The following is an 18,226-nucleotide window of genomic DNA, read 5'->3' on the forward strand; positions in this document are numbered from 1 at the left end:
ACCGTGAGCATGTGCTCCGCGGATGATTTCTCCAAAAGCGAATGAATAGCTCCTTATTGTTCAAATTCATCTCTTTTTGCTCCAATGCCTCCTAAACACTCCAATCCTCTGATAAGGCCTCTAAGTCACCTGAAACTTCCTGAAAAAAACTCCAAAAACTCCTAAAAAAATTAGTAAACACAGGTTAGAATGAGTCAAAGTCTCCACTCATCAACTCCCCCGAACTTGGATCCTTGTTTGTCCTCAAACAAACTCAAATTCAACTCCAAAAGAATGACTGGATAGAGCTGGGAACTCGCAAAACTCAAACGACCGTAAACCTGACCAAGGCATGTGTCAATCTGCTGCAAAATCAATCAAAAATCTAACCTCCATGTACTTCTCCGTAGACGCTGCAGCTTTCCAGATTAGTCCCTCAATTTCATAACATCATCCATGTCCCATCATTGCTGAGTCTCATCGATAAAACCAGTGCTAAGGACCTTCTAGACTCGTTCCCATACTTATACCTTAACAAATTGACCATACTACACAAAAGTACCTTTCCTCTCCCCCGAACTTATTCACTTTTCAAGCTGTTTCGTTTTTTTTTTTCCGGCACATATAAAAAGGTTCAAAGACGCGAGTATTGATGGTGATTGCCACCGAATCCCCGGTTTGTCCCCTCATTATATATCAAAAGTGTAGGCGAATAATGGGGTCACAGGAAATTTTCCTACCCCTCGCTTCCATCCCTTGTGTGATCATTCCACTTTAGAAGTAAAATAATGGGATCATTGGAAATTTTCCTAGCCCTTTACTTCTAAAAGAAAATCATTTCAATCTTTTCTGCCTTTTTTTTTTTTTTGAAACAGTCTGAAACAATGCTTAGAACATGAGAGAGGAATACCAAATCTATCACACAGGTCTTTATTTGTCAGGTAAGAATGAGGAGTCAAGTCCTATGAGCACTAACCTGATCGATGAGGAAAATGAAGAGCTGAGAATTAGCTCAGGTTCAATGGATTAGTCAAGAATTTTGGGCTCCTCTAGTCTACTGCTTGTCTTTGGATTTTCCATTAGTCGATCTAGATGATTCTGCAGCAATAATCACTAGAAGAAGATGGTCAAGATTCACAAATGGTCTGAAATCATCATAGAATTGGTCCTAAATTCCACAAGCTTTGACTTTGACTCATATAACCAACTGACTCAAAGAAACTAAATGACTCAAACAAACAAACTAAAAACTGACTCAAAGAAAGTACTAAAAGGAAGAAAGCAAAAGAAATAAGTACAAGGGACACGACCCTCCCCCGGACTTACTTCACACCGTCCCCGGTGTAAAAATAAGCTAGAGAAGTGTCCAAAAAACTTACCTGGTTCGCACATGTAGAGCACCCTGGCGGAGCAGGTGCTCCGGAACAGAGCTGGGTGCTCCCTCGTCTTTTGTTCGTCTGGAGCAGGTGCCGGAGCAGGTGCTCCGGTTTCCCTTGGGTTGCTCCTTCGTCACTTTTTACGTGGTGAGCACCCTGTGGAGCAGGTGCTCCGACTGGGGAAGGGGTGCTCTTTCGTCAGTTTTTACGCTTTGAGCAACCAACCCAGCAGATGGAGCAGGTGCTCCGGTTGGGTGCTCTTCCTTCATCTTCCTCACATCTTCTCTTCCACGTTGAACAACTTCTTACCTGTTTTTTTTTTTTTTGAAAACAAAGAACCTAAAAACAAAGTTAGTAGCTAAGAATTGAAAGACACAAAGTTAGAGACTCTTACCGGTGGGTTGCCTCCCACCAAGCGCTTGTTTTAAGTCATTAGCTTGACTTGGAAAGCCATTTAGGCTTGAGGAGGATCGCTTAAAGTGACTGATTCACCCTCTGCGATATTTGGACCAGCAAGATATGGTTTCTACCTCTGTCCATTGACAACAAACTCGCCTCCTTTAGTGTCCAGCAACACTACAGCTCCATATGGTCGAACCTCCTTGATGGTGAATGGTCCAGACCATCTCGATCTCAGCTTCCCTGGAAACAATTTCAATCTAGAGTTAAAGAGCAATACCTGATCGTTTGGTGCAAAGCTTCTGTTGAGGATCCTCTTGTCATGAAAAGCTTTTGTCCTCTCTTTGTAAATCTTCGAGTTTTCATAGGCCAGATGCCTAATTTCCTCCAGCTCATGTAACTGCATTACTCTCCTCTCCTGAACACTCTTTGCATCGAAATTCAGCAGCTTCACTGCCCAAGCAGCTTTGTACTCAAGTTCCACTGGAAGATGACATGCTTTTCCATACACCAAGTGGAATGGTGTAGTCCCCAAAGGTGTTTTGTAAGCTGTTTTGCGCAAAGAGCATCATCAAGCTTCACTGCCCAATCCTTCCTTGTGGTGCTCACAGTCTTCTGCAGAATGTTCTTGATTTCCCTGTTGGAAACCTCAACTTGCACACTCGTCTGAGGATGGTATGGGGTCGCCACCTTATGCCTTACACCATTCTTCTTCAACAAGTTTTCAAAGACTTTGTTGATGAAGTGAGAGCCTCCATCGCTAATCACCACTCGCGGCACACCAAACCTGGGAAAAATGACAGATTTGAACATCTTTAAAACCACCTTTGCGTCATTTGTGGGACTAGCCAGAGCTTCCACCCACTTTGACACATAGTCAACTGCCACCAGAATATACTCATTCCCATAAGATGATGGAAAAGGTCCCATGAAGTCTATACCCCACACATCGAAAATCTCCACTTCCAAGATGAAATTCTGAGGCATCTCATTCCTCCTGCTAATGTTTCCTTGTCTCTGACATGTGTCACATCTGGAGATAAAACTCGCTGCATCTCGGAACATCGTTGGCCACCAATACCCAGCTTGGAGAATTTTCGACACAGTCTTGAAAGTGGCGAGGTGGCCTGCATAAGAGGATCCATGGCAATGAAACAACACTCCTGGTATCTCCTCATCAGCTACACATCTTCTGAAGATTCCATCAGAGCAATGCCTGTATAAATAAGGCTCATCCCAAAAGTAGTGCCTCACATCCTTCAGAAACTTCTTCTTTTTGTTTCCCACAAAACCTGCAGGTTTCTGCTCTGCAGCAAGGTAATTTGCAATCTCTCCAAACCATGGGAAACCAAAATGCCGATCTATGTCAACTTGGTTGCAAAAACTCGTCAGAGCAGGTGCTCTGGTGGGGATCAGGTGCTCGTCGAACCCAGAACATCTATGGCGTAAACTTGTTCATCAGGAAGGCTGTTTAGTGGAATGTCATCATCTATCTTCAGCCTCGACAAGTGGTCTGCAACACCATTATCAATCCCTTTTTTGTCTTTAATCTCCAAATCAAACTCCTGCAGCAAAAGGATCCATCGAAGGAGCCTTGGCTTGGCATCCTTCTTCGTCAACAGGTATTTCAGAGCTGCATGGTCTGTGTGAACAACAACTTTCGGCCCAACAAGGTAGGACCTGAACTTCTCAAAAGCATAAACCACTGCAAGAAGCTCCTTTTCGGTTGCGGCATATCTGCACTGAGCTTCGTCGAGTGTTCGGCTGGCATAATAGATGACATGGAGCCTCTTTTCTTTCCTCTGTCTCAGCACTGCGCCCACTGCATAATCACTAGCATCAGTCATCACCTCAAAAGGAAGTTCCCAATCTGGTGGCTGGACAATAGGAGCGCTGACTAGAGCTCCTTTGATAGCATGAAATGCCTCCAAACATGCATCATCAAACTCGAATTTCACATCCTTGCACAGCAGCTGCGTCAGGGGTCTGGCAATCTTCGAGAAATCTTTGATGAAGCGTCTGTAAAAACCTGCATGGCCCAGAAAACTGTGAACCCCCTTGACTGATGTTGGTGGCTGCAGACTCATCATCACCTCGATCTTTGCCTTGTCCACCTCGATCCCTTTCTCTGAGATTTTGTGTCCCAGCACGATCCCATCTCTCACCATGAAATGGCATTTCTCTAGTTAAGCACCAGATGCTTCTCCTCACACCGCTGCAAGACCATGCACAGATTAGACAAACAGACAGAAAAGGAGCTTCCATAGACAGAAAAATCGTCCATGAAAACTTCCATTATGTCTTCAATCAGGTCAGTGAAAATCGACATCATGCAGCGTTGGAATGTTGCTGGAGCATTACACAAGCCAAATGGCATTCTGCGATATGCAAAGGTGCCATAAGGACATGTGAATGTCGTCTTCTCCTGGTCGTCCGGGTGGATTGGGATCTGAAAGAAACCTGAATAACCATCTAAGAAACAGTAGTAAGGATGGTTAGCCAAGCGTTCAAGCATCTGATCGATAAATGGTAAAGGAAAATGATCTTTGCGAGTTGCAGCATTCAATTTCCTGTAATCTATGCACATTCGATGCCCAGTAACAGTTCTAGTTGGTATCAATTCATTCCTATCATTTTTTATCACAGTGATGCCACCTTTCTTAGGAACTACATGAACCGAACTAACCCAATTACTATCTGAAATCGCATAGATCACACCAGCTTCTAGAAGTTTCATTATCTCTTTCTTTACAACATCTTGTAGATTCGGGTTTAACCTCCTCTGATGTTCTACAGAAGTCATTGATTCATCTTCTAGATGTATTCTATGCATGCAAAGATCAGGAAAAATCCCTGGAATGTCATCTAGTGAATATCATAGAGCTTTCCTATACTTTCTAAGTTCACAAAGAAGCAAGGCAATCTCTACATTGTTCAATTCAGAGTTCACTATCACAGGGTATGTCGAATTGGGTCCTAGAAACGCGTACCTGAGCCCCACAGGAAGGGGTTTGAGCTCAAGCTTCGGAGCTCTCAATTCGCTCCAAGGCCCATCAATCAAGCCGTCGGGAGCAGGTGCTCCAGGATTCGGAGCAGGTGCTCCGTCGGCTTTTTCTGCAGATGAGCTCTCCTTGCTTTCTAAGCTCATGTACGCCACCAGCCTTTGCATCCTCGTGCTTGCATTCAGCATCTTTGCAAACCCATCAGCTTCTTCACTCAAATACCCATGTTCTCCTTCGGCTTTGGTGAGTGCAACTTCCAGAGAATCGATGGCCAAAACCTCTTCAGCAACCTCTTCAGCAATGCTTGAACCATCATCTATGATAAATGTCTGTCCGTCCAGCATTGGTTTCTTGAGGAGTTTATTCATCTCAAATCGCACCACCATATCTCCCAGCTGGAGATCTATCACTCCTCCTTTCACATCTATGATTGCACCAGCTGTGCATAAGAAGGATCGACCCAATATCAAAGGATCCTTGGGTTCTTCATCAACCTCCAGAACCACAAAATCTGCTGGAATAAGTGTATCACCTATCTGAACATGCAGATCCTCAAGTATACCAACAGGGAATTTGGTTGATCTATCAGCGAATACCAGCGAGATTTTCGTCGGTTTGAATCTGGTGTAACCCAATCGCTTGGCTATAGAGTAAGGCATCAGATTCACACTTGAACCCAGATCGCAGAGAGACCTTGCAAACAGCACATTCCCAATCCTGACTTAGAGAACAAACCTTCCTGAATCACTTCTCTTCTTCAGCACTTTGTTCTGAAGCACAGCACTGCACTCCTTCGAAACCATCATGACACTCTCTTCCTCAACAGCTTTCCCAGACACTAACCCCTTCATGTATCTTTTTAGGGCTGGTATCATCTGAACAGCATCAACTAGAGGGAGTTTTACAGTCAAATCCTTCAGCATCTCCCTGCACTTTGCCTCCTCTAAGTCCTTGCGAGACTTCTTTGGTGGAACTGGGTAAGGTACCTTAGGCGTGTAAACTCTTGCAGGAATGTTTGCTGGAGCAGGTGGCTGGAGCAGGTGCTCCCTCGTTGGCTCAGGGTGCTCCATCGTCACATCTACGTCTGGAGCAGGTGCTCTCGATTTTGGAGCAGGTGCTCTGATGGGGAAAGAGTGTTCCTTCGTCTTTTTTACGTCATGAGCTGGTTCCTCTTCTTGGAGCACGTGCTCCACGTCCTTTTCCTTCCTCACAGAGCTTGTTGGTGCAGCATGTAGAGTCTTCCCACTTCTCAGCTCAATAGCATTCACAAACTCATTCCTGGGGTTTTCAGGTGGCTGGAGCAGGTGCTCCCTCGTTGGCTCAGGGTGCTCCATCGTCACATCTACGTCTGGAGCAGGTGCTCTCGATTTTGGAGCAGGTGCTCTGATGGGGAAAGAGTGTTCCTTCGTCTTTTTTACGTCATGAGCTGGTTCCTCTTCTTGGAGCACGTGCTCCACGTCCTTTTCCTTCCTCACAGAGCTTGTTGGTGCAGCATGTAGAGTCTTCCCACTTCTCAGCTCAATAGCATTCACAAACTCATTCCTGGGGTTTTCACCTTTTCCAGGGAGAGTTCCAGGTGATCTCTTCACAGCTTCTGCAGTCTGAGCTACCTGAACATCCAGCTTCTTCACATGAGTCCACACTGCTTCATACTTGCCATTCAAATCATTGTACATGGTGTCCACTTTGGCATTAATCTCCATGGAAGACTTTTGCTGATTAACCAGCAGCTGTTGCATCAAGTTTTTCAGCTCATCTTGCGAGTTATTTGAGGAACTCGAAGAAGGCTGCAGACTTGTGAAAGGCAACTTCTGCTGATTTCCACCTTGAAACCGATTCTGATTGGTGATGAACTGCTTTCCTTGGAAGTTGCTGGAGAAGTTCTTCTGAAATCCTGACTGATTCTGCACTCCTTGCTGCAGATAGACCTGATCCTGAGGGTTCTCAACATTGTTGCTTCTGTAGGATAAATTCGGGTGGCTTCTGAAGTTGTTGAAGCTGCGATTCTGCACATACCCTTGTCCATTCACGAAATTTACCTCCATCTGATCATTATTCTCTGCATCTACAAACTCTTGAGAAAGAAGTGCATCACCAACCTCATCAGCAAAATGCACAGATCTCTGGTTCTCTCTCAACAGCAGATTCACCTTTGCTGTAAGCTCATCGATCTTGCTCAACTCCACACTATGAACTGCTTTGCTAGACCTGTCATACTCTTGGGATTTGTTGCTGGAGCTTGCAGCTAAGTTCTCAATCAACTCATAAGCAGCTTCTTTGGACTTAGTCATGAAATCGCCATTGCTAGCTGCATTCAAAGCATTCCTGTAATCCCAGTTGACACCATCATAAAAGGTTGACAGAATCTGCTCATCAGAGAACTGATGGTGAGGGCACTCTCTTCGGTACTCCTTGTACCTCTCCCAAGCTTCGCAGAAGGCTTCACCAGGTTGCTGTTTAAACGATGAGATCTTGTTCTTCAGAGCTGCAGTTTTGGCCTTAGTGTATAAATGGTCCAAAAATGCTGATCTGCACTCTTCCCATGTAGTCAATGACCCAGGTGGTAATGACTTCAGCCAGCGCAAAGCTTTGTCCGCAAGTGAGAATGGAAAAAGCTTGCACTTCAAGAAATCGGCTGGTATCCCATTTGATCCAGTCGCGCTGCAAATCTCCTCAAAATTCTCGATGTGGTCCATCGGAATCTCAGCAGGAAGCCCATGAAAGAGATGCTGCTTCACCAATGAGATCAGCTGAGGTTTGATCTCAAAGTCTTGCCTCTGAATGGTTGGAGGAGCAATCGCAGCCCTGTTGTGATAGTAAGCATGCAGACTGTCCTTGTCTCCAATAGCAGGTTGTGGCTGCTCCCTGTCTTGCTGCGCCTTTTGCAGCTGCTCCAATTGCTGTCGAAGCTGTTTTAGCTCGACAGCCATGTTTTCATTGTTGCCTTGATCGCCCATGTTGGCTTGAATAGGCCTTTGACGTCTGTTTTCTCGCTCGACTCTTGCTAGCTCGGTGTTCGACAAAGAAACAAGATCGGTGCAGTTGCTCCTTGTGGATATGTTTGACATACACCTGAAACACACGCAAACAAGAGAACAAGAGAGAAAAATTAGTAAAGCCTTAGTCTGAATTTCAAACCAAAAATCAAAGGTAACGAATTGGTCTCCGTCGCAACGGCGCCAAAATTTGATTCACACTGGATGTACTCCTAGTTTCTACTGCAATAGAACAGTGATGTAGTTGTAATATAAAGGATTCGGAATCCAGAGGACCAGTGTTACTCTATGACTTTGCGAGGATTGAATTAAAGCTAAGACGAAAGATGGTTTGTTGCGAAAACTAAAAAGTAAACAGAATGGCAAGCAACGATTTAAATTCAAATTAAAACAAGCACTAGACCAAAGCAATTCGCAGGAATTTCAGAGATAAGAACCAGATGACTATTCAGGACACAAGTGTAATGCAAGTCTCGAACTCAAACAGAAAAGCTTATCGATCCACTGTCGTGATCTCGATAACTTTGTCTAACAACCTAAATCCTAAACTGTCGTTTGAACCTAGAAAATTGCAGACAAGCATTAGCTAGCAGGTTTGATCTGTTCACGATTTGCCTTAACTTCAACTGTCGTTGGCTAAGGACAAATCGCTCACCAATGTTTATTCTAGCAACCTATTACACTTTTGATGAATATATTAACCTAAAATCGTAGATTGAGTGATCAGTTCAACCTAAGCATTAAGTCTAACAATGGTGAAGACAATAGATATCAAGCCTTATTTGCATCTAATTTTTTAACTCATGAAATCTTTTGAACGCTTTAATCTAGCTAAGAGATCTACTCAGACATGGAGAAAAGAAACACAGAAACAGATGGAAAGGAATTCATGAATTAAAATCGCAGAAGAGATAATAGGGTTCAGAATTCTTCTCAAAGTGTAGCAGATTTCTTCTCCCAAAAGCTTACAAGTAAAAAAACTCTATGGTTCAGGAAATTGTAAAAAGAAAGCATAGAAAGTCTGTAGAAAAACGTCCTAATAAAACACAGGCGGTTGTGGACTTTTTATTCTCTTTCTCCTCCTAAAATTAGGTAAAAGTCGATTTCCTTATTTTTCTCCCATCTGGAGCAGGTGCTCCACGAAGGGTCCAAACCGGGAGCAGGTGCTCCGCGGATGATTCCTCCAAAAGCGAATGAAATAGCTCCTTATTGTTCAAATTCATCTCTTTTTGCTCCAATGCCTCCTAAACACTCCAATCCTTTGATAAGGCCTCTAAGTCACCTGAAACTTCCTGAAAAAACTCCAAAAACTCCTAAAACAATTAGTAAACACAGGTTAAAATGAGTCAAAATCTCCACTCATCAAGAAACCTTTCAAACATATTTCATGCTTCGAGGTGACTATGAGCCTAAGGTTTAACAATGGTTACCAATGAAACTAATTTTGTATCATTTAGCATAATTTATAATATAATTATATATATATATATATATAACTTGTTACATACCAATGTGATGAGGCTGTTAATACTTTAAACCGCCCATATGTAATCTTTATTGTTCTTCGTTTCTCTTCAAGAAGTTACAATGTTACCCTGTAACTGAATTCATATATATATATATATATATATATATATCCTATCATTTCTAAAAAATATTATATATATTTTTTTTTAACTTGTTTAAATTTGTTTACAAATTGTGTTAAGTTTTTTGTTTTCAACTCAAACCAATTAACAACGAGTAGATTTGTTCAAGTCTTTATATATTAGTGTTAGTCATTTTAAACTTTAGGATTCTAACACGCTTCATCAAAATGATGGGTCTTATCGACTTATTTCGAACCAAATTCCATTTTAGAACCGGTAATAAATCTTTCTTGGATAAATTTTCTTGGATCAACAAAGAAGGCTCTTACATTTCAATGCAAAACCAATTGGCATTTAATAGATTGGATAAAATCTCTTATATATTAGTGTTAATCTCTTTAAATTTCAAATGTGTGATTCTAACAAGTTGTAGTTAGATATAAAAATATAATTTGTATTTTGGCAATTTTCGTTTTCGGGTAAAAAGATCTGATGAGATTATTCGATATCAATAGCTCAATCGGTGTAAGTCCGACAATGATGAGGGACTTATTTAACTTGCTCGACTCCTTGACCCCGTAGAGATTAGAACTCGGTATAAACTTCTTGGCTAGAAAGAAAAAAAAAATCAATGCAAAAACTATAATTAGATAAATAAGTAATTTGTACAATAAATAATAAAAGGCAGACGACTTCCAGCAAACTTTTTACTGGATTATATTGTACTACTAAGGTTGACAAAAAAAGACGCAAAGCTTGTCCTATCAAGGATGTTAACGTTGCATACTTGCCTATCCAGTACGTTTCCTACTAGTGATTTTTTTCGTTGTTAAAGGTTTCCTAAAAGTTTAACGAGATTTTATCTCTACATAAAATAATAAGGTTCAAGTTTCTGAGGAGTACAATGTATAAAAGTGTCCTGCTTCCCCGAATCGGTCATTATAGATTTGATATGATAAAAATTTCAATTAGGAACGGTGTAAGGTACGATTATTATTATTATTTTTTTTTATGATGATAACGTTGCCTATGCTTTGATTGTTTTGTTATTCAACAAATTCACCCTTTGTAATTTCGGTTGGTTTCGGTCGATTTCCCAACCGAGATTTTGGACGTTTAAGTTATTTTTTTAGTATATTTTGGTATGTTTCATAAATTTTAAGTTGTAGTCGGTTTAAAACAAACGGTAAATTGTTATATACTGGAATCAATAGGAAGAAAAAAAATTGAATGAGACAAGTTAACGTCCAAAGATATTGTTTTGAGATATTTCTACACAGCTTGTAGTTTTTTTTTTTTTTTTTATGTTGGTCTATGATATCATTTCCATTAGGAAATATAAGTTTGTACCCAAAAATGATTTATCCGGATGTAACATATACAATACTCCGCAACGTATATTTCCTAAAACGCTTTTAATGTCCCTTTTAATCTATTTGATAATAAGGGTATATTATTTGAAACTTTTCACATAGAACATTTTTAGTGGCTGGGATTTTATCTAAACTTCAAAAGGTTCCGAAATCTGAAGTAAAATGACTACGAGCCAAATACTCATAATAAATGTGCAATAATACCGACAACTTGACAGTAATACTATCTAATACTCCAAATAATTTAAGGGACCGATGAATGAAGAAATCCAGCATTTTTTAGTTATATAAAAATTTTAAAAATCGACTTTCCAAATGATTTCAGTTTTCGGTTCTAAATATCTACACAAAGGGAAAAAATAAACGAGATTGTATATGTGGAATCGTAGATAAACGCAGATAAAAGGTCAGATATTTTTGTAGAATGACAGAACTATATATATATATATATAGTTAATTATACTTAAACAAGGTTTTTCACATCCTTATTAAACCCTATAAATACTCACACCTTCCCTTCATTTCTATTCATCTCTCTCTCTCAAACACAGTCAATACTCGTTATAAACCTGAATCTGTCCTTTGAAAAAAGAATGTCTTCAAAGAACTCAGCCTCCCTTGCTCTTTTCTTTGCACTGAACATCCTATTTTTCACCTTAACCACTGCAACTGATTGTGGCTGCAACCCAAGTCCTAAGCCGAAGCCGAGCCCAAGTCCTATGCCTAAGCCCCCTAAGCATGTCCCAAGTCCGAACCCTATGCCTGTCCCACCTCCTAGCACCCCTGGCTCATCTGAAAACTGTCCTATAGATGTCCTCAAGCTCGGTGTATGTGCAAATGTCCTAAGCGGCTTACTAAACATACAGTTGGGTCAGCCATCAACTCAAGAATGCTGCTCGCTTGTCCAAGGTTTGGTTGACCTCGAGGCCGCAGTTTGTCTCTGCACTGCTCTTAGGGCTAACGTTCTTGGAATCAACCTTAACGTTCCTATATCTCTCAGCGTTCTTCTCAACAAGTGTAACAAGAAGGTTCCATCTGGTTTCGAATGCACTTGATTCAGTTTCCTCTTCAAAATATTTACTGTTTGAATAAATGCATGCAAGCTAGAGAGTTTAATGTTTAAATGTTATTTGTTTGTGATATAATAAATGTGTGAGAGTTTTGTAGTTTTTTTTTTTTTTTGCTGGTAAACGTTCCCCGTGGTGGTTGTATGTTTTTGTAGCTATCTATTTCTATTTTCACTCTGTATAATGCATATATTATTTAATCAATGTCTTATTTTCAAGTACTCATTTGGATGGCTATTACACAATATTGACAAAATTCATATCATAGAATGCTTTTACTCTTTGGAGAGTTGATTTCTACTGGAAAAATTTTGATCACTATGATATTCGGCAACACAATATAAATCTCGTTTATAAAAACAATCCTTATTAGATTGTGATTAGTACTCATCCTAAAATCGTATTGAAAAATTAAACAAAGATTAGTCCTTTCTCCAGAATTGTGGTGTAGTTGAACATTATAGTTATATATTGATGTAGCGCCTCTGATACCAAATGTTGGAGTGAGAACTTTAAAAAGATAGAATAGTAATCCGTTAATTCTGAAAATATCCAAAAAATATGATAATTGCAAAATTATTTGTTTAGTCTAAGAATCTCCGAATAAATCAAATCTTTTAAGATTCGTTGAAATATTTTTAGATCTACCAAAAACAAGGAACAAAAAGACGAAAACTCAATTCTATTAATTAATCAAAAACTGAATACAAGGTCTAAACGACTTATTTATACTAAATTCAAAACACTAGAAAACTCTAAAACAATAAAAGAAAATTATCTAAATAATTAAAGATATAATTAAGATATTTGAGATATTTTCAAATATCTTTCTGCAACATATATTCAGCTGAGAATGAACAGTTCGGTAATCACTTATCAATAAAGTCCGATAATTAGTTAAGACATGTACATTTTAATCTTGTTTGTCCAAAGAATTGCGGTTAAGGTTCAATGATGTATATGTGCTTTCATTATCTATGACCGAGAGATCTCGGCCGAGAATATATGTGGTCAACTGGTCATGAGTCTTTGAGGCCTTAACCGAATTTTTTTTGTAGTTTGTACCAGAGTCAATTAAGGTTATGACTGAGAAGCATTATTTCTTGGCCGAATGAATGATAACTTGTTTTTAATTTTTTATTGTTAATTATACGTATATATCTCATGATTAGAATTTTTAAGAAAACGTTATTGTGTGTTTTTTTTTCAACAATATGCATTATAATGAATTTGAATTAATGGGATGACGCAGTGATAAAACGAACAGAAACCACTACATTATATGTAATGGCCAATGCTTTATTTTTATATTCATAAAAATGAAAAGTTCATGTTCGGGTAGTATGCCTCGTGTTGATGTGATTGATTGTAAGTTTCATTAAGCTCAATGCCAGAAGTAAGTTGACGTATGTGGGGAAACTAGAAATTTGGAGCCAGTTTCGCTAAGATATTTACGAATATAGTCGCGATTTGAAAATAATGAGTCAAAGAGATCAAAGATGGTTAACACTTCGTATGTACTAATATAATCTTGGGGTTTCAATAGTTGAATATGTAAATCGAATAACATATACAGTATATATAATGCTTAGAAAGATTATGATAAACATGTCAAAAATAGGACCTAAGAATTTTGTGTTTTATCTCAATTTTTCTTAATTATTTAGTACTATCTGCAATAAACAAAATATAATCAAATTAATAAATAATTTTAAAATATGAGTTCTCTAATAGCTAAGTTTTAAATAAATGAAAACTACAAAACTGTTGACAGAAAAACAATACAAAGCAACATTAGTAACATAGCTATTATGTAGGAAGGCCATATATAACTATATACACATTAAACATAAAAGAACATGCTATTTAAAACTATTTCGAAGACCATACTTACCACCTTGGTGGAAAGATAACTATCTGATATATCTGGAATGAAAATGAAAATGAAGTTTACCCATACGTGTGAGATAATTAAGGTAAAAAACTGGGAAAAAGAAGTATCAAATAGCTGCCCAAAAAGAAAAAAATTAAAATCTTTCATACCCACTTGCTAATTTTTCTTGATCTTAGTTTCTCGTGACGAAAGTTCAAAATAACATTTCTTTTTTTTTTAACGTTTTTAACTATCTTGTGGTCCTAGTTTCTTTGTAAAACATATTTCTTTGAGGGAAAATAGTTTTATTGACTTTATGAAAGAGTAAACCATTTGGACCCCAGAGCTTAATTCATACGATATGTCCAAATATTTAAACCTATTGAGATATTTACGTAAAGCATTGTAGAAGAAAACAAAATTATGGTCGACAATGTCTACATAGAATGACGAATTAACAGAAGACGATCATTAACCATCAACGAGATATGGACTAGTAAGCTTGAGATGTCCAATTACTTGTTTTGGCCGAAGACAAACACGTCATTTTGAATTTATTGTAAAATATGTATCTAAGTTATCTAAATATATGAGTATCAAAGATATGTATCTAAATAAGGATTGGACTCCGAGTTCGTAATATTTTGACTTTATTGTAAAATAGAGACACAAGTTGATATAACCAGAATGCGAGACACGAGATGATGTGTGGTTTACAATTTTATAAACACTTTTAAAAAAAAATGAATGTAACATTAATTCAAATCCAAAAAAATCGTTCTACAAATGAATGTGTCCTTTTGTTCGAAGAAAGAGAAATATTTTTACATTAATATTGTCATTAGGATCTTAGGATGGCCGAAAACCAAACTATATAACTATTTCCTCATCGTATGTGGTATTACCTGCATTCTGAATAGATCAGATAAGGTTCTCAGTTCTCACATTCTTATTTTTAGAAACATCTTATTTTTTATATGAATCACTTAATAATTTTTTGAATTATAACCAGGTTTACTTTTTTTGTCAACTTTGATATTTAATTTTGAATTAAACAAAAGATTTAGTAAACCAAACTGGAGTAGCAAAATTTACATATAAAAAGTAGCATTATAAGTCAAACAATAAACATTACCATTTATATTGCGTGATATATAGAAGTATAAATGCCAATTTAGAGAATTACGATTTATTAAATTCTAAGATCAATTATCTGGTCAATAGTGTTCGTATGCTAGAACTCTGAATTATGAATTCCGAATATGCTTGGCTTGGCTTGGCTTGCCAATGCCAATCCGAGTTATTTATTTTTTTAAATTAAAGTTGACAAAAAATTGAAAAAACGAACCTATCCAAACCAAATAATTGACTTGATGATAGTTGGTCTAACCAGACCAGGTTGTTGTTTTTTTTAAACACGGAAATTATATCCTGACCATAAATTGTCATATCCTGGAACATTGTCCGGTCCGATGGACTTCACCAAACATTTCAAAGCAAATTTTTGACCATGTGAATTTGTAATGGACTAATTACAAAAGATCACAAAAAATATTTTTCCAAATGTTGGAACTACTCTGCACGTCTCTCAGTGACATTTATAGTGAGTTTCAATAAAACCTAAGGATCCTCTTGAAAATATAACAAAACTCATTACAAAAAAAAAAGAATATATCATCTTCCATATGCCTATATCTCCGAAGTGTCTGATAAACAGAAAACTCAAATCGAAAGAAGGCTTGTTCATTGTCGAGAGATGATCTCTGGTGCATGGGAGAAGCGCAGCCCAGGTTCTTCCAAATGTATCCCTAATTTTAAGCTAATGCACGAACCTGATTTAAGTGAACAAAAATCTATCATTTATGTTCAGTTATGATTTTCGAATTGTTCTACGTACGTTTTAGGTTTTTGACCCCAAGAAAAAAAAAGAAAAGAATTTATCATATATAGAGGTATCAACCAAATTAGACACATCTGTTTTGAGAATTAAAAAAAAAACTATGTAACAATCTAGTTTGTAGTTTTATGAAATCTAATTTGTATTTTTTTGTCTTTTTTGTTTTTCAGTAAAAATATCTGAGGAGATTATTCGATGCCAGTAACTCAACTGGTATAACACTTGGTTACCCAAAAAAGAGTTGAGAAGATCTCAGGTTAGAAATGAGTGATTAATTTAACTTGATCTACTCTTTCAACCCGGAGAGATTATAGAAGTATAGAACTAAGGTCCAAGCTTCTTGGTTAAAAAGACAAAAAAATTAATCCAAAAAATATAATTAGATAAATAAGTAATCTGAATAATACATAATACAAGGGCAGAGGACTTCCAGCAAATTTTGTACTAGATTATATTGTCTGTCCTATTAAGGATGTTTACAAAAAAAATACAAAGCGTGTCCTATTTAGGATGTTAACGTTGCCTATCTAGTACGTTTCCTAAAAGTAGTACGTGGTATCAGCTCTACTTATGGAAATACGGCTCAACTTTCTGCGGACGACAACGTATAAAAGTGTCTGGCTTCTTGGAATCGGTAGTTTTAGATTTGATGTGATAAAGATATGTCAATTAGGAACGGATCCCAATCATGTTAAATTTTCTGATTTAGGGTATGATTGGTAACACTGCAGAATTGCAGAATTACAAAAAATAATCTTGCGGGATAAAATAATCTCGTTCAAACTTGCTTTTTTGCATAATGATTTTTTGTTTTTGTATTTTTGTAAGTAAAAACACAAGATTTTTTTTTATTCTGCAGATATTTGTTGATTGGCAAAATATTTGTATAATCATGTTTAAGAACATAATTTTACTATTTCACAGATTACCAATCAGAGTCTAATGTTGAGAGATCAACTGATCTGTAATGTTGGTTGGGCTCAATCGGTCAATTTTTAACCTAGAATTTTGAAGTCTACGTGTTTTTTTGGTATATTTTTTTCTATGTTTCATGAATTTTTAGTTGTACTCAGTTTAATAACACTAAAATGTTTTATACAAAAATCAATAGGAAGAAAAGAGAATTGCATATATTTTTCACGACCTTTGTCGGTTACTTTTTGGTAATTTTTTTTGTTTGGTTATCTAGTGAAGGTGGTGATAATAACATTAACGACAACTTGACAATAATACTGCATATAATATGAATTAAGAAATCAAACATTCCTTTTAATTATATATAAAAAAAGACATTCCAAATTATTTCGAGGTTCGGTTCTACGTATCTACACAAAGAGAACAAAAAAAGGATTCAGAGTTTGTATATGTAGATAAACACAGATAAAAGACCGGATATTTTGTTAGAATGAAAAAATATATAATTATTTATACTACAACAAGTTGGTCCTCTTCACATCCTTGTAAAACCCTATAAAATACCAACACCTTCCCTTCATTTCTATCCATCTCTCTCTCGCTCAAACACAGTCAATAATCCTTACTAAACTGAATCTATCTTTTGAAATAAGATGGCTTCAAAGAACTCAGCCTCACTTGCTCTTTTCTTTGCACTCAACATCCTCTTTTTCACCTTAACCGCTGCAACTGATTGCTGCAGTCCTAAGCCGAAGCCCAAACCTAGTCCTAAGCCTAAGCCGGTCTCATGTCCTCCGCCCCCCAAGCATGTCCCAAGTCCATCGGTCCCAAGTCCTAACCCTAGGCCTGTCCCACCTCCTAGCACCCCTGGCTCATCCCAAAACTGTCCTATAGATGTCCTCAAGCTCGGTGTATGTGCAAATGTCCTAAGCGGCCTACTCAACATACAGTTGGGTCAGCCATCAACTCAAGAATGCTGCTCGCTTGTCCAAGGTTTAGTTGACCTCGAGGCCGCTGTTTGTCTCTGCACTGCCCTTAGGGCTAACGTTCTCGGAATCAACCTTAACGTTCCTATATCTCTCAGCGTTCTTCTCAACAAGTGTAACAAGAAGGTTCCATCTGGTTTCGAATGCACTTGAATCAGCTATGCACACGACGCCGCACACAGTTTCCTCTTTAAAAAAAATAAGTTTGAATAAATGCATGCAAGCTCGAGTTTAATGTGTACATGTTAAATTTGTATAAGTAAAATAATAAATGTGTGAGAGTATAGTGTTTTTTTTTTTCTTTTTTTTTGCAAATGTTCCCCGTCTTTGGTGCTTGTATGTTTTGTAGCCATCTATTTCTATTTTCAACCGTATAATGAATATACTTTTTTACCAACGTCTTATTTTAAAATAGTTACATTTGGATGATTGCTACATTAGCTTGACAAAATTCATGCTATAGAATGTTTTTAGTCTTAATTGGGAAAGTTGATTTCTACTAGAAATCTCTTGATCACTATGATATTCACCAAACACTTAAGAATTTCGTTTATTAAAAAAAATGTAATTATCAATCATTGTAAAAATTGACAGAATCGTGGTGTAGTTGAACATTATAGTTCTATTCAGCTGAAAAAGAACAGTTCAGAAAGTCGTCCAATCTCTAAGATTTATGTAAATATTCTTCTTATTTGTCAAGAAATGCGGTTTTTTTACTAGTGTTTGTGTGATCATGTGGGTTATAATGTGCTTTAATTATCCTCTATGACTATG

The 18,226-nt window shown here is 37.6% G+C and overlaps 2 protein-coding genes and 1 non-coding gene across 3 annotated transcripts; all 3 read left to right on the forward strand.

Moving 5' to 3' along the window:
* Window positions 1–7,135: 7,135 nt before the first annotated feature.
* On the forward strand, window positions 7,136–7,243 carry LOC112085703. Its single transcript, XR_002899003.1, has one exon. It is a non-coding gene; the product is annotated as a small nucleolar RNA R71 (small nucleolar RNA).
* A 4,003-nt stretch (window positions 7,244–11,246) lies between these two features.
* LOC18014270 (lipid transfer protein EARLI 1) lies at window positions 11,247–11,871 on the forward strand. The gene has a single exon (XM_006396690.2). The coding sequence runs from the start codon at window positions 11,308–11,310 to the stop codon at window positions 11,767–11,769; it is 462 nt and encodes a 153-aa protein (XP_006396753.1). The 5' UTR covers window positions 11,247–11,307; the 3' UTR covers window positions 11,770–11,871.
* Window positions 11,872–17,004: 5,133 nt separating this feature from the next.
* On the forward strand, window positions 17,005–17,847 carry LOC18014271 (pEARLI1-like lipid transfer protein 1). Its single transcript, XM_006396691.2, has one exon. It carries the CDS (start codon window positions 17,120–17,122, stop codon window positions 17,603–17,605), a length of 486 nt encoding a protein of 161 aa, XP_006396754.1. The 5' UTR covers window positions 17,005–17,119; the 3' UTR covers window positions 17,606–17,847.
* Window positions 17,848–18,226: the final 379 nt, after the last annotated feature.

Source organism: Eutrema salsugineum, unplaced genomic scaffold, assembly GCF_000478725.1.
Source record: "Eutrema salsugineum unplaced genomic scaffold, Eutsalg1_0 scaffold_3, whole genome shotgun sequence".
Classification (NCBI taxonomy): Eukaryota; Viridiplantae; Streptophyta; class Magnoliopsida; order Brassicales; family Brassicaceae; genus Eutrema; species Eutrema salsugineum.

Excerpts from the sequence above, each read along its gene's own strand:
- LOC18014270 (XM_006396690.2), top strand. The coding sequence starts at position 11,308 with ATGTCTTCAAAGAACTCAGCCTCCCTTGCTCTTTTCTTTGCACTGAAC.
- LOC18014271 (XM_006396691.2), top strand. The coding sequence starts at position 17,120 with ATGGCTTCAAAGAACTCAGCCTCACTTGCTCTTTTCTTTGCACTCAAC.